At 40.7% G+C, this 15092-nt stretch overlaps 1 protein-coding gene across 1 annotated transcript in view; it reads left to right on the top strand.

Annotated features, from left to right (window-relative positions):
- The window catches only part of GFRA3 (GDNF family receptor alpha 3), a 61758-nt gene that overhangs the window by 39866 nt on the left and 6800 nt on the right, over positions 1-15092 (top strand). Inside the window, exons 2-6 of the mRNA XM_044277368.1 lie at positions 4704-4958; positions 5735-5827; positions 11839-12181; positions 13070-13179; positions 13567-13701. Coding sequence (XP_044133303.1) covers positions 4704-4958; positions 5735-5827; positions 11839-12181; positions 13070-13179; positions 13567-13701 — 936 coding nt within the window. The remainder of the gene's footprint in view (positions 1-4703; positions 4959-5734; positions 5828-11838; positions 12182-13069; positions 13180-13566; positions 13702-15092) is intronic.

Here is a 15092-nt window from a genome sequence, read left to right as displayed (position 1 = left end):
AAAATTTCTACAACTCCATTCTAGGTTTTACTGTGGAGCCTCAAGGTTATGTTTTCTGTTTTCATTATTCGTTTTGCTCTGCATTACTTCATGCGTTTTTCTTGTGCTGTGACATCAATACACTATTTCTGTACTGTGACATAATATGTGCATTGTACTTAAATGTGAATGTTGCAACATCACTGAGTAGATTATTCCTGTTCTGTGAAATCGTTGTCTTTATTATATCTGTGCTGTGAGATCACTGTGTGCTCTATTTCTATACTGTGATTTGACTGTGCACATTATTTCACTATTATGACATCACTGTGCGTTAAGCGTTAGCCTTGTGCATAAGGGAGACCAATCATAAGCATTTCAGAACATGTTGAAAGTTGTCATAATGGAATGTGGCCCCATTCCAGGTTATGCTATGGGGCCCCATGGTTACTTGTTACACCTCTGGAAATTATCACCTATCAAAGTCTATGGGACTCCTGAAGATGTTTAACGAAAGGCAGTGCAGGAGGAGATGAGCAGATTGGAAAAAGATTTAACCAACCTCCCATTAATCCAATCTCTGCTATTTCTGAACTTAAAGAGGACCTTTCATCAGTTTTGACATAGGCTAATTATGGCATTACCTTGTAGGGCAGCCCCCACTGATGCCATGGGTGTTTTTTTTAAACAAAGCCCCCCCCCCCCCGTTCGTCCGCTGTGCCCCCCCCCCCGATGATTTGGCGCGCTGTATTATAATGAGCAATAAACGCTCAATGGGGAGGAGACGCAGTCTTCTGCAGTGGGCGTCTCCTTCTCCCTGTCTGTGAGCGCGATCCAATCAGAGCGAACCGCTCATAGCCAGGGAGAAGGAATCTCGCGAGAACTTGAGCTCCCGGTCCGCTCTGATTGGATCGCGCTCGCAGCCAGGGAGAAGGAGACTCCCACAGCAGAAGACTGCGTCTCCTCCCCATTTCGAGTTTACTGCTCAATATAATACAGAGAGCCAAATCAGCACAGCGGATGAACGGGGGGACTTTTTAAAAAACAAAACAAAACACCCATGGCATTAGTGGGGGCCGCCCTACAACATGATACCATAATTAGCCTATGTCAAAACTGATGAAAGGTTCGGCAGCTGGACTGTCATGCATAAGCGCTGTCAGTCACAGTGAAGGGGCAGGGGGCGTTGTTACCGTGACTTGAAGCAAGGAGGCCGCTTCCCCTTTGACTTCAAGCATGTGTGGAGAAGCGCAACGGCAGGGGATTAAAGAAAATTTTTACAGCTTTTGCTTCATCTGTCTGCAGGAAGAAAATGATCGTTACAAACACGCTGCTGGCTACTCTCAGGTACTGCTGGCGGCTTGGGATGTATTTTGGAGGTGACAGGTTCCCTTTAAGACCATCCTTGTAAACAGCTATCAGTGACTGACGGCTTCCTTTCTAAACACACTTAGGCCTAGTTCACACTTCAGGGTTTGGTCATTGATTTCCATCAGTGATTGCGAGCCAAAAACAGGAATGGGTTGAAAACACAAAACAGCTGCAAATCTCTCTATTGTACTTTTATCTCTGTGTATGATCCTCTCCTGATTTTGGCTCACAATCATTGATGGAAATTGCTGACCAAAGCACTGAAATATGAAGTAGGCCTTATCCAGGGAATGCTATCAATCACTGATAACACCTCCCCCATGTACAACTGAAGTCAGAAAAAGCAGAGCCTTAAATGTATAAATTACAAGTTTTACTGAATCTATGCATCTATCTGCTCAGCTCCTCTTGCGGCTCGCATATTATACTGCATTTTGTGGTGACACGTCTTCTTTACATGTGTATCTCCAGTGGGGGCCACAGAGTTAAATTTAGCAGTAGTGTGAATGCTCTGCCATCTCTCCATTCAAACAAGGAATATGGTCCCTGTGTTTCCCTATCCAGTGGGTGTTGTGAGGCTTTTGTACTTCTCTTTTTGGTGTTAGACTTTATCTTTTTAGTTATTGCATTCTGTTGGTGTTATTATATTGTATCATGCTTGTCATAATCACATGGTCTATCTATCTCTGCCTTTTTATTTGAAATTGTCAAAGCGAAATCCATATCTGTATATCTGCAGGCAGCCTGTTATAGAGAAGAAGGAGCTGAGCAGATTTATATATCGTTTCAGTGTATGACTGTACTACAGAGATAGCTGTCAGTCATTAAGAAGGACCACACAATGGACTCCTACACAGTAGTTTCTTGTCCCAAAAAAGTATATATTAATTTGCTCAGCTGCTCCTGCCCTATAACATGCATTTTCAATGTCACAAAAGAAGGCTGTCATCTTAGATGACAATGCCATAAGCTACAATGACAAATCAATGATCTGTGGCATAGTTGGGCTTCCACTAGTGGGATGGAAATCTGTTGCTTGGCATGAAAATATTTTTTGTAAGGCTGAAAAAAGACATCTGTCCATCCAGTTCGGCCTGTTATCCTGCAAGTTGATCCAGAAGAAGGCAAAAAACAAACAAACAGCGAAGTAGAAACCAATTGTCCTCACTCCTGACTCCAATCAGGCAATCAGAATAACTCCCTGGATCAACGACCCCTCTCTAGTAGCTATAGCCTGTAATATTATTACGCTCCAGAAATACATCCAGGCCCCTCTTGAATTCCTTTATTGTACTCACCATCCCACCTCCTCAGGCAGAGAGTTCCATAGTCTCACTGCTCTTACCGTAAAGAATCCTCTTCTATGTTTGTGTACAAACCTTCTTTCCTCCAGACACAGAGGATGTCCCCTCGTCACAGTCACAGTTCTGGCAATAAATAGATGATGGGATAGATCTCTGTACTGAAGCTGATATATTTATACATAGTAATTAGATCTCCCCTCAGTCGTCTATTTTCTAAAGTGAATAACCCTAATGTTGATAACCTTTCAGGGTACTGTAGTTGCCCCATTCCAGTTATTACTTTAGTTGCCCTTCTCTGGACCCTCTCCAGCTCTGCTATGTCTGCCTTGTTCACAGGAGCCCAGAACTGTACACAGTACTCCATGTGTGGTCTGACTAGTGATTTGTAAAGTGGTAGGACTATGTTCTCATCATGGGCATCTATGCCCCTTTTGATGCAACCCATTATCTTATTGGCCTTGGCAGCAGCTGCCTGACACTGGTTTTTGCAGCTTAGTTTGCTGTTTATTAAAATTCCTAGATCATTTTCCATGTCAGTGTTACCAGGTGTTTTACCATTTAGTATGTACGGGTGACTTGCATTATTCCTTCCCATATGCATAACCTTACATTTGTCAGTGTTAAACCTTATCTGCCCAAGCCTCCAATCTATCCAGATCGCTCTGTAGTAGTATACTGTCCTCTTCAGTGTTAATTACTTTACACAGTTTAGTGTCATCTGCGAAAATTGATACTTTACTATGCAAGCCTTCTACAAGATCATTAATAAATATATTGAAGAGAATAGGGCCCAATACTGACCCCTGAGGTACCCCACTAGTGACAGTGACCCAATCTGAGTGTGTACCATTAATAACCACCCTCTGTTTTCTATCACTGAGCCAGTTACTTACCCACATACAGATGTTTTCTCCCAGTCCGAGCATTCTCATTTTATATACTAACCTTTTATGTGAATTGTACCTGAAAAAGATCCCAGGTCATGATCGAAATGCTTTGTCTCTGTTCATTTATAAATATGAACAGTCTCTGATTTGCAAAACCAGCAGCTCCTAAAACTGATAATAAAGCCTTTCTCCTACAGTATTTTAATGTCTTGTTTAATTGATGCAACAGATATAATGTGGAGTGAATTGTTGAACTTCAGCTATTAAACACTTAGAAAGTTACTAAGTTTTCAGCTAAACGCATTGGTAGAATACCTGAATCTGTATGCAGACTATATACTGCAAGACCCCCTCCTTATGCTCATGTACCAGAGCACTGCAAAGTCATATGGTGTTATATTGTGTTTACCTTTATTGCAGTGTATAAGTACATGTCTTGTAGCTAGGAACTGGTATATATTTAAAGGGATACTCTGGTTTTATCAAATTATACCCTATCCACAGAATAGAGGAGAACTATTAGATCGATGGAGGTCTCAGCAGTGCAAATAAATGTGGCTGGTCCAAGCATGTGCACTGCCGCTCCATTCCATACAGGAGTGACAGAGATAACCAAGTACAGTGCTCGCCCATAGAGACGAATGGAGCAGCAGTTCATTTCATTCTAGTGGTCAGTGGGGTTCCAAGCAGTATGACCACCACTGATCTAATAGTTATCCCGAATCCTGAGGATAGGGGATAACTTGCAACAACTGGATTACCCCTTTAAAGGCTATGCGCACCTTCACAATGCATCTAAAATGAAAAATGAGGCAACTTTGTAAATCTCAATCCAAATTAAAAATGTCCAGTTTTGCATTTACAGTTCCAGTAGGTTTCCATGGTAAAAGACAACCAAAAAGTGCATATAGTCTGATTCTGCAGTCATATTGCCTCCTATCATTCATACATTTGGTACACATGGGTTTGTTATCTTTTACCATGAGGCATATGGGTTTACGCAGGAGCTATAGACACTAAAAGATAGATTGTTTTAAAATTAAAACTACTTAAAAATGTTTCTTAATTTTAGTTGCCACGGAATAACTGAAATAATTGGTTTGAGATGATGGACATAGCCTTGAGTACGTCATATGATCCTCTTTGTGTTTTTGCTCTTCAGCCTTCACCTTGTCAATGAACTCTCCAGAACTGATTGACTGCGTATCAGCAGAGGAGCTGTGTAGGAACGATCCTCTGTGTAATAGCACTTACCAAGTGCTAAAGAACTGCTCTAGAGCGGACACCTCGGCATGTCAAGAGGCAGCTGAGCTGATTTCTAAGACTCCCATCATCCACTGCAAATGTCATCATCGTATGAGGAAGGAAGAGCATTGTTTGGATGTTTATTGGACTGTGCATCCTGACTATAAAGCTGGTGAGCACTTTACACAACTTTCCATTGCATCAAACAAAACACGTAGAGACCCTAGAACAGGTCCCTTAGGGTCGCTTCCATCCACAAATAATATTGTAGCAATTGTACTTCTGCCTAATGGAATGAATCTTTTTCTATACTTGTACTGATTGCTAATAATATATAACTGCATGTGAATTCAAGTTTGCAGTTTGTCCTGAAATCATGTTACCCGGAGTAATGCTGACATTTTCTAGGAATGTGGACTTTAATGTTGTAGAACTTGTCATGAGTCCCCCCCCCCCCATATATTAATTATAGGATGTCAGTGCTGTACAGACGTCTAGAGAAAACTCATTCAGTTCTGTATTCAATTTCCCTGTACCTCCCCGAGCAGACGAGAATGGGCTATCCATGTCAGGGCCCTGAAAGGATGTTTGAAAATAGGTTTTCCAAACCAGACAACAAGTAGGGTAAAGGTCTGCAATGAACATAGGATTGAATGGATTAGGTCTGAAAAATTGCGCTGGACTGTGGTTCATTATCCAGAAGATGAGACAGCAGTTTAATTATGCAGGATAATCTAAAGAGATTAAATGTGACACTAGGCACAACCTATAGACAAGTGTGGTGCTGTAATTGATGAGGATAAGAGCCCGGAGAACCCCTTTAGCTTCCCCTACATAATAAATGCTATTTGCTGAAGTGAGATAACCCCTTTACGGTTCCATGCTGAACTCTAAGCTATTTTTTCACTAACTAGAATGCAATTGCTAACATCAATTTACCTTTTACAGATCTTACAGGTTACCTGGTTTCATCTGAGTCTCCTTATTCAGATGAGTCAGAAACAAAAGAGGAAAGAAAGCAAAATCCCTTTTTCGATTCTGGTAAATATTTATTGCATTTTCTTTATCTGGCCCTTTCTGTTGCTCTCTCTAAATATCTGAACATGCTTTGTTATGTGTTCATATATACTGTGTGTGTGTGTGTATATATATATATATATATATATATATATATAAAGCGAAGAAGTAGGACTGCACTCCAAAATGTAGCAAAATAGCAGTGATTTATTCACCCATAATATGGCAGGTCTTGCGACGTTTCGGCTCACAAGAGCCTTCCTCAAGCCGCTTGAGGAAGGCTCTTGTGAGCCGAAACGTCGCAAGACCTGCCATATTATGGGTGAATAAATCACTGCTATTTTGCTACATTTTGGAGTGCAGTCCTACTTCTTCGCTTTGTACAATTTTGGGGTTCGCCACTGCCCTGCGTTGGACCTTGCACCCGTACTCTGGTGGTGCTCCCATTGGACTTTTTTCACCTATATATATATATATATATATATATATATATATAGATCAGTGATGGCGAACCTTTCACAGACCGAGTGCCCAAACTGCAACCCAAGACCCACTTATTTATTGCAAAGTGCCAACACGGCAATTTAACCTGAATACTACAGTCCAGTATAGTAAATCTTCCATGTACTTTATCATTCAGCTATAATTGCTTGCCTACATACAGTGCGCTGCCTGTGCTGCACATAGTGCGCCTGGTGCTGATGAAGGATAGGAAAAATCTAAGGCATACTGGTACACCATAGATGATATTTACAGTATTGTGGAAAAGTTTGACAGGTGTGAAAGTAAAATGCTTTCATAAATAGAAGTGTCAATAGTATATTCTTATCAATTAACAAAATGCAAAGTGAATGAACAAAAGAGAAATGTAAATCAAATCAATATTTGATGTGACTATCCCTTGCCTTCAAAACAGCATCATTTCTTCTAGGTACACTTGCACACAGTTTTTAAGGGTAGGGAGGTTGCTCCAAACATCTTGGAGAACTAACCACAGATCTTCTGTGGATGTAGGCTTGTTCAAATCCTTCTGTCTCTTTATGTAATCCCAGGCAAACTGGATGATGTGGAGATAAGAGCTGTGTGGCAGCCATTTCATCACTTCCAGGACTCCTTGTTCTTGTTTACACTGAAGATAGTTCTTAAAAAAAAACTCAAACTAAGGCACTTTCCAACGACATTACTTTTTCAGTAGTCTCGTTTTCCCCCTTTATTTACTGCTCATTGTCAGGGTTTACAGGCATGATCTCCCCTCAGTCTAGTGGCTGGGGACATGGGAGTCCACATAAATGCACAAGCGCTGTAGCTTGCCTGTCAATCAAACAAAAGGTTATCACCCACTTAGCAGACAGGAAGTTGGGCGATCTGGCATTGCTGGGGAGGTAAAAGAAGATCAGACAACCCCTTTAATGACATTGGTTGTATGTTGGGGGTTGTTGTCTTGCTGCAGGATACATTTGGAGCCATTCCGATTCCTCCCTCATGTTATTGCATGATGGATACGTATCCAACAATGGATTTGCCCAAACTAAATCTATTAGGATGATACAGTTTACCTTAATCAAGTTCAGTTTATGTTTTTCATAATTGGTACTTTATTAACATGCAATATTTTAAAAAAAATGGGGGAAGAACTGGTGCATAATTAAATCGATTGCCAAAAATTCTATATACTATGATGGTGTGTGTCTCTCATATGCATGCCCTTTTTTTTTATTTATCTCCCTCTAGCCTCATTGTAGGGTACATGATTGGTGGGTATCTTAGTGCTCTGCTACCCACCAATCCAGCATTTAGCTAGGGGATTTGGGCCAATTATACTTAGGGAAAGAATGTAGGTTTTACAAAAATAGTTTATAACTGCATTTTTAGCACTCACTATTTTACAAAAAGCATTTTTACTTTTCATCCTTTTTAGTACATGTTCTCATCTCCTTAGAACTCTCATAGCCTATTATCACATTAAAAACAATGTATTTTTGTCTTTTTTTTTTTTTTTGTATTGCCTTACATCGATCATCATTCATATGTTGTTTAACTTATTATGTAGGTTACTATAGATGTGGAGATATCAATTATTTAAATATTATATATTATTTGTATACTGTTAATTAGGTTAATTGTTCTTTTTTTTACTTTTTGTTTTATTTTTTAAAACATTACATTTTATATGTTTTATTTATTATATTTCTTTCTTTCGGTAAAGTAGCAGAGTTTGAATTCAGGAGGTGTATGGAGTTGTCAAACATATGAAAGGAAGAGAATAATACCAGGATTCATTAATAGAAGTAAGAAGACATGAAGGAAGGGAGGCTTTAAGAAAATGCTAAAAATAAAAAAAAGGGTAATTACTCACCTCCTCTGATCCCCCACTGCTGCCATTCCAACACTGTTCTGGTTCCTGCTGCTCTACACTTCCTGCTCCCAACTTGACATACTGGAAATGCCAGGAAAAGCAAGCTTAGCCAATCACTGGCCTTAATAGTGACCCACCTTAGCAAGTGATTGGCTGAGCTTGCATTTCCGGTGTGCGAAGCCGGGACGAAGAAGTTGAGAACAGCAATGACAATATCTGCATTGGAACATTTGCAGCAGAGGTTTGTGAGGTGAGTAATGCTTCTTTTTTATTTCTAACCCGTTTTGTCCCTTGTTAACAAAATTTTATCCCCCAGGCAACCTCTAGAATATCTACCATTTAAACTATGAGCACATTTATTAAGACAGGGGTTTTAGACACTGGTCTTAATAAATCCCTAAACTAGTGCAGGTCTCTCCATAACTTTGGTGCATCCAGCACCAGTTCTAATTGTAAGACTGTTTCCGAGCTGTCTTACATTTAGACCTTTTTCTACATCTACAACAGGCATAGAAAATGGTAAATGAGATGGGCCTGCCAACCCACCACGCCTACAATTTTAGACCTGGCGTGAGGGACGAAGTTGCAGATAGCTGGGCAACGAACTGTTGCGCCGTTATCTGTGCCTGAAATACGCATAATTTAAAGTGTATTTCAGCATAGTAAATGACCCACTATGTTTTTTTCAGCAATTTTTACATGATTTTCCCAGTTTTACGGGGGGAAAGCCAAACTTATATATGGAGGAAAATCTTATTTTATGTTATTTTACCGTATTCTTGTGCATAAGGAAGCTGGTGATTATTACATTGCACTTGCCCTGTTGTCTGAGCTGTGTTTGGGCACTGCTCAGACAGTAGGTGGATTGTATGACTTTTGCAGTACACTGATACAAGTGAATGGTGCAGTGGTGGTCACAGCAAAGTGCATTTGTGCAAGAATAGTATATGGGCTCCTTCACACTCTCTGAAAATCCACCAGTAATATTGAGCTATGAAATTCACTAGCTCAGTCCCTTTTTAAGGTAACAATGGGCTCCCTAACCTACAAGTCCTCTGTGCAGCTTCACAGGTTACACACATGGCACGATCTCCCATTTATGGAGGCAATGTAATCAAATTAAACCTGAATATAAGTTATTGCACCAGACACACCCAACCAGTCATTAACACAAAGATAAATCCTAATAAAAAACCTCCAGGAAACTGATATTAACTTCCCACCCGAAAGCTGGGGCTCAAAACCCTATACAGGGCCCCTCACCTCCTTGATAGCTGTGAAATCAAGCACGCTTGACAATTTTTTCACACTGGGAGATAAAGACCTCACTCCTCTTTATATAAATCAGATTACCATGGTTTAATTTCAAAGACACATTAGAGAACTGTGGCCAGTTATTAGTTTAGAAAGTTCATTTAAGAAATTTCTTACGTGCACACAACCCAGGACCTCATGACTTCTTCCCACATATTAACAGCTATATATCTGCATACTGAGAGACTGTTTTCAGTAATAACATCTGTATCCATTACTTGACCATGTGTTGTCCTTGTCTTGACTGTTTTTACACATGGTACTATTCCACCAGGATCACTCATCCCTAATTTCTTGATCTGGGTCATTTTACTTATGTTCACATACAAGATGTTGCTTTGGAATGAAAGTCACATGGAAACCACATGTCTGCATCACCTCTCCCCATCTGGACTCTGACACTAATCCATCCATCTTTATTATAATCATATATATATGCATCTTGCTTTTCTATTATTTTTGCTGTTGCCTGTGGATTTAAATCTTGGTTAACAGGATGGCCTCAAGGTTGGACAATGCCACCAATAAACCTTCTAAAAGCACTCAGATTCTGCTAAAGTAATGGGCCCAATCCATAACAAGGCCCATCAGATCCAGCAGCAAACAACCTTTTCTGACCCTGAATGAAACAGATCACTGCAAATAAAGGGCAATCTGTGTTTTGCCTAGTACAGGGCCTGAGGGGACGTTGCATGACACAAACATTTAAAAAGCAGTAAAAGGGATGTGCTTCCCCCTCAGGCCCTCTACCAGGCACAACAGTGATAGATGAAGCAGATATGAAGTAGTCCTGTTTAATGGTAGTGTAGACCCTCAAATATTTCCTCTTTCCTCAAGTTACTGGTCCGTCAGTGGTGACTGGTGCTTACTGTGCTTGACTGTTTGACAATTTAGAGGTGAAAGGTGACCACTAATATACTGTATATGCCGGCGTATAAGACGACTGGGCTTATAAGACGACCCCCAACTTTTACACTGAAAATATAGAGTTTGGGATATACTCGCCGTATAAGACTACCCCTTTTTCAACACACAGCAGTACATTACTGCATCCCACCACCATCCCTGGGTACCTCTGCCATCCCTGAATCCCACCACCATCCCTGGGTACCACTGCCATCCCTGCATCCCACCACCATCCCTGGGTACCACTGCCATCCCTGCATCCCACCACCATCCCTGCATCCCACCACCATCTTTAGATACCACTGCCATCCCTAGGTACCACCGCCATCCCATGGTATCACCACCATCCCTGCATCCCACCACCTTCCTTGTCCTCCCTCCCTGCCTCCCAGACCCTAAACATGTGCCACCTATACCCTGAACATGTTTTTGTTATGTTATTCTTCATATTCACATTCACATATGCCCATCTGCGCCGCACTTAGATACGCCGCACGGAGATCTCGCACATGCGCAGGAGCGAGCGGCCGTGAGGATCCCGTGTATCCACGCTCGCCGCATGAAATCTCGCACATGCGTAGGAGCTAGATGCGAGCGACCGGGAGGATGGCGGTACAATGAGCATGCAAGGTACAGAGCAGGGGGCGGTATACAAGGTACAGCGCAGGGGGGGCATATGCCGTGGGTTACATCGCAGCTCTCAGCTGCTGGGGATACAAGGCAATAGCCCGGGCTCTCTCTGTTGATAATTCGGGCGTCCCAGCACTGCAGCGCCCGCCATACCCGGCGTATAAGACGACCCCCGACTTTTGAGAAGATTTTCATGTGTTAAAAAGTAGTCTTATACGCAGGAATATACAGTACTTACTGATGTGGTCCTCTTACAAAATCATAGACAGTGTCCAGATTAGCATAGTTCTTTTCCATATACTATGTTATCATTAATATTGCAAAGGATGGAAGATCCAGTCAAATTGTGCAACTGCTGTGTGGGTTCAGAAGGGAATGTTCTTCCCAGTGACTATAGTAGGATGGGGGCTTTGTTTTGCTTAGTTCTGGATAAAACGGCAAAAACTTGAGCATTCGCCTCCCACAAAACTGTTAAAAACAACTTAGTAGGATATGAGAAAAGCATATAGTATTGGTACAACTAGAAGTAGGTACACACTACCCTGTTCAGCCCACCCTACAGCTCTGTGATATACAGTTATGATAAATGTGCCCCACGGTGCATTATACTGAATAAGAAAACCAGTGTGGCCATTGGAGCGGATGCCAGTATCAACCAGGATCCAACCTATCATTTCTCTATTGCATGTCAGCCTATAAAAGAATAATATGACTGATTGCCAGAGGCAGCTGCTCCTTTTTTTGTCCTGACCAGAATCTGAAAATGTGTACTTGTTATGGTATAGACTATTTAACTGACTAAAACAGTCATTGTAATATTTCATTTCAGAGCCTGACCTCAGTGATGCCTCCAACGCTTGTATACATGAGGCCAATATTTGCAGTTCAATTGAGAAGTGTGAAACTCTGAAGACCGAATATGTCATGCACTGCAGTTCCATAAAAGCTGAAGGTTCCTGTGATCGGCGGAAGTGTCACAATCACCTCAGGAACTTTATTAAAAAAATCCCCATGGAATTTACCAAGCGACTCCTATTTTGCCCCTGCGATCAGGATAAAAGCTGTGGAGATCGCCGACGCCAGATTATAGTGCCCAAATGCTCTTTTGAGGAAAAGGAAAAGAAAAACTGCCTGTCACTTTACGACTCCTGCATGAGCGATACCTTGTGCAGGTGAGGACTTTTGCAATTGTTATAGCCAGGTCATTATTAAAGGTAAAATCTCCAGGAATAGCTGACAATAAAGATAGCATGACACACAGTCATATTTCGTTATAATCTAGTCCATACCCTAATGTAAGGTACTGAGCAGTGTACACCCCTTGGGCTCCTTTCGTCCCATCCTTTGTCCTGGACCCAATTCTTTTAAGTATATTTGAAGGGATTATATAATCATTTTCTCATGGCCGTTATGGATCTTTGGGAACCATACCACATATTTGGTGGGTCCTTGAAGTATGAGGAAACAGAACACTGATTAGACATACAGTAAGTGTTAACTCATGGCTACTAGGTTCTGAGACATATACATATGAAATGGACTAATGGTTTATAATAGTAGTCATAATGACTCTAACGTTCTCCTTGTATAATAGAGCCTTCTAATGGTTCTAACAAACCACTAAAGATGACCTTGTTCTGCAGTGGAAATTGTTCCTGCTGACTCGCATGATCATAGTAGTGTACTACTGAGCAGTGCAGAATACTAGATACTACAGGCTGGGCTGTCAAATGTCTTTTTTTTTTTTCCATGAAAAGGAAAGAAGTTGTCAAATAAATGCATAAACATTTGGTGGGCGTATGTCAGGGTAATTCTTTGGTCACGCATTAGATAAGCGGCTGTTAGAAGGGTCTGGCAGCAACTTTTCCCCTTTGAGAAAACAGCCACACAGAATGCAGGTTTATAGAGGATTCAGGAAGAAGAACTGTAGACACCTGTAGAGGACAAGTATGATGCATCTGATTTTTAAAAAAAAACTGTATAATTGCTACCTGACTGACATAGCAACAGAGAATGGATGTATTTCACATAAGTTGCAACTATAATTTGATGTCTTTCAGATCTCGTCTTTTGGACTACAAGAAACAGTGTCGCCTGTTTGAGAAAAACAGAGAAGGCTGTTCTCCAGGACAATATGATCCATGCATAAAGTCCTACATTAGGATGATTGGTGAGAACGAATCATAAGACCTTTAATGGCTTTCCTGCTTCTAACATTTTTTGACATATTAATTAATAATGCCAATATTGGGGTCTGAACTCTGGGGATCGATTCTGAGACATGGTCCCAGTTCTCAGAAGAGAAAAGAGGAGACCTCATGTAGTTGAATATCTAAAAGAGAATATTGCAAAATAATATTGATTGCAGAGTAAACATTTTCAGATACTTTGAAAGTGAATTGGCGCGGCTGAGATTTAGTTGTTTTCAATGACTATACCGTAGTTATAATACTATTGTGGACATAGGCCACCAACTCTCTTACTCTCCATTTACTCAGTAATAATACACTGTCTAATTATTGTGTATGAAACTTGTGGTTTATTATCCTTCAACCAGGTACTTCAGTCACTCCCAACTTCATTAACAACTCAAGCATGGACACATCACTGTGGTGCACCTGTGAAGGTAGTGCTAATAAGCTAGAAGAGTGCGATGCCTTCCTTGGGATGTTCACTTCCAACAAGTGTCTCCGTAAGTAAAAATCCTAATATGTACTCACAAACACCATCACTATCTGCTATGGAATGGCCTTATGGTAGGACACTTTAGGTGAAATCATGCTCCCTGTGCAGGTACTGTAACTCTCTAGACCTTCACATGTCATACATGTGTGCCACTGACCTGTTCCACTAGGTGGGCAGTGTTTTGCTCAACTACTGTTTCTGCACATGAGGTTATGAGATGGAGATCATTTCCATTTAGTAGGTATAGTAAGGAGCCAGTGATTTCAGATCTTTACTCATGGTGGACATAGAAGATCTTAGGCTTATTGTGTGCAATTCATTCTTAAATGAAGTTTCCTGCCATGGCATTTCTTTTCTACAGCATCTCCCATCTAGGGATGAAATTCTTAATACAGTTAAGAAATAGCACTACAATATACTAATGGGTAAGGAGAGAGAGTCAGCTATTTTGAGCAATTATGATTAGGTATAGCAGTTGTTACTTCTCTAACCCAACAAAATAGTGAAGAGGAGCAGAATCATATTTGCTGGGAAATAAAACTGACTCTTACTTCTGACATGTCTGTGCTACAAAATAATTGTATTCCCCATGCAATAGCCGTTCTGGTGCATATTTTCTTCTAATTCTATGGCGTTTCAGTCTTCAGTTAATGCTACTAGAAGTTTATTAATGACTCTGCAGCCGTCTGTTACCAGTTGGAGGGGGGTCCCTGCACAGTCTGACACTGGCGGCAGTGACTGGACAGTGTCAGGCTGCAGTGATGCTTCCCCTAACGGGTAACCCCAAGCTGCAGAGTCATTAGTAAGCTTCTAGTAGCAATAACTGACATATTAAAAAGACAGTTATAAGAAAAGATCCTCCAGAATTGTTATTGCATGGGGAATAAAATTATTTAGCAACACAGACATGTCAGGAGTACCCTCTATAAAGCTTCTATCAGTTAATTTAAAGGGAATGTGTCATTGAACATGACCTATTCTTTAAACCACGTTTTTATGTTTGTTTTAAGATTTTTTTATTTTATTTCCATGTCACTATCTATATAATCGTTGTGTTATGTAAATGTGCATCGTGTACATTCTTGACGATACAGAGCCCTGTGTAGGCAGGCGTATCTACGATTATACAATAAAAAAATAAAATAAAAAATAAAATTTTACACAAAAATCCTATAATTTAAAAGCTAGTTTTCTACTAGACTGGATTTTCTTCATTCACTTAGTAAAAATCTGCATGCAGAAAATCCGCACCAATTGATGCGGATTGACCGCACGGATTTGCCTGCGAACACCTGCGGATTTCAGTGCGGATTCTACATGAGAGAGTTTTCTAGGCATGGCTGAAATTGTGGATTCTGTATGTATATATATATATATATATATATATATATATGTATA

The sequence above is a fragment of the Bufo gargarizans genome, chromosome 2 (assembly GCF_014858855.1).
Source record: "Bufo gargarizans isolate SCDJY-AF-19 chromosome 2, ASM1485885v1, whole genome shotgun sequence".
Lineage (NCBI taxonomy): Eukaryota > Metazoa > Chordata > Amphibia > Anura > Bufonidae > Bufo > Bufo gargarizans.
The sequence above is the reverse complement of the archived record's forward strand: the minus strand, read 5'-3'. Positions and strand labels throughout refer to the sequence as shown.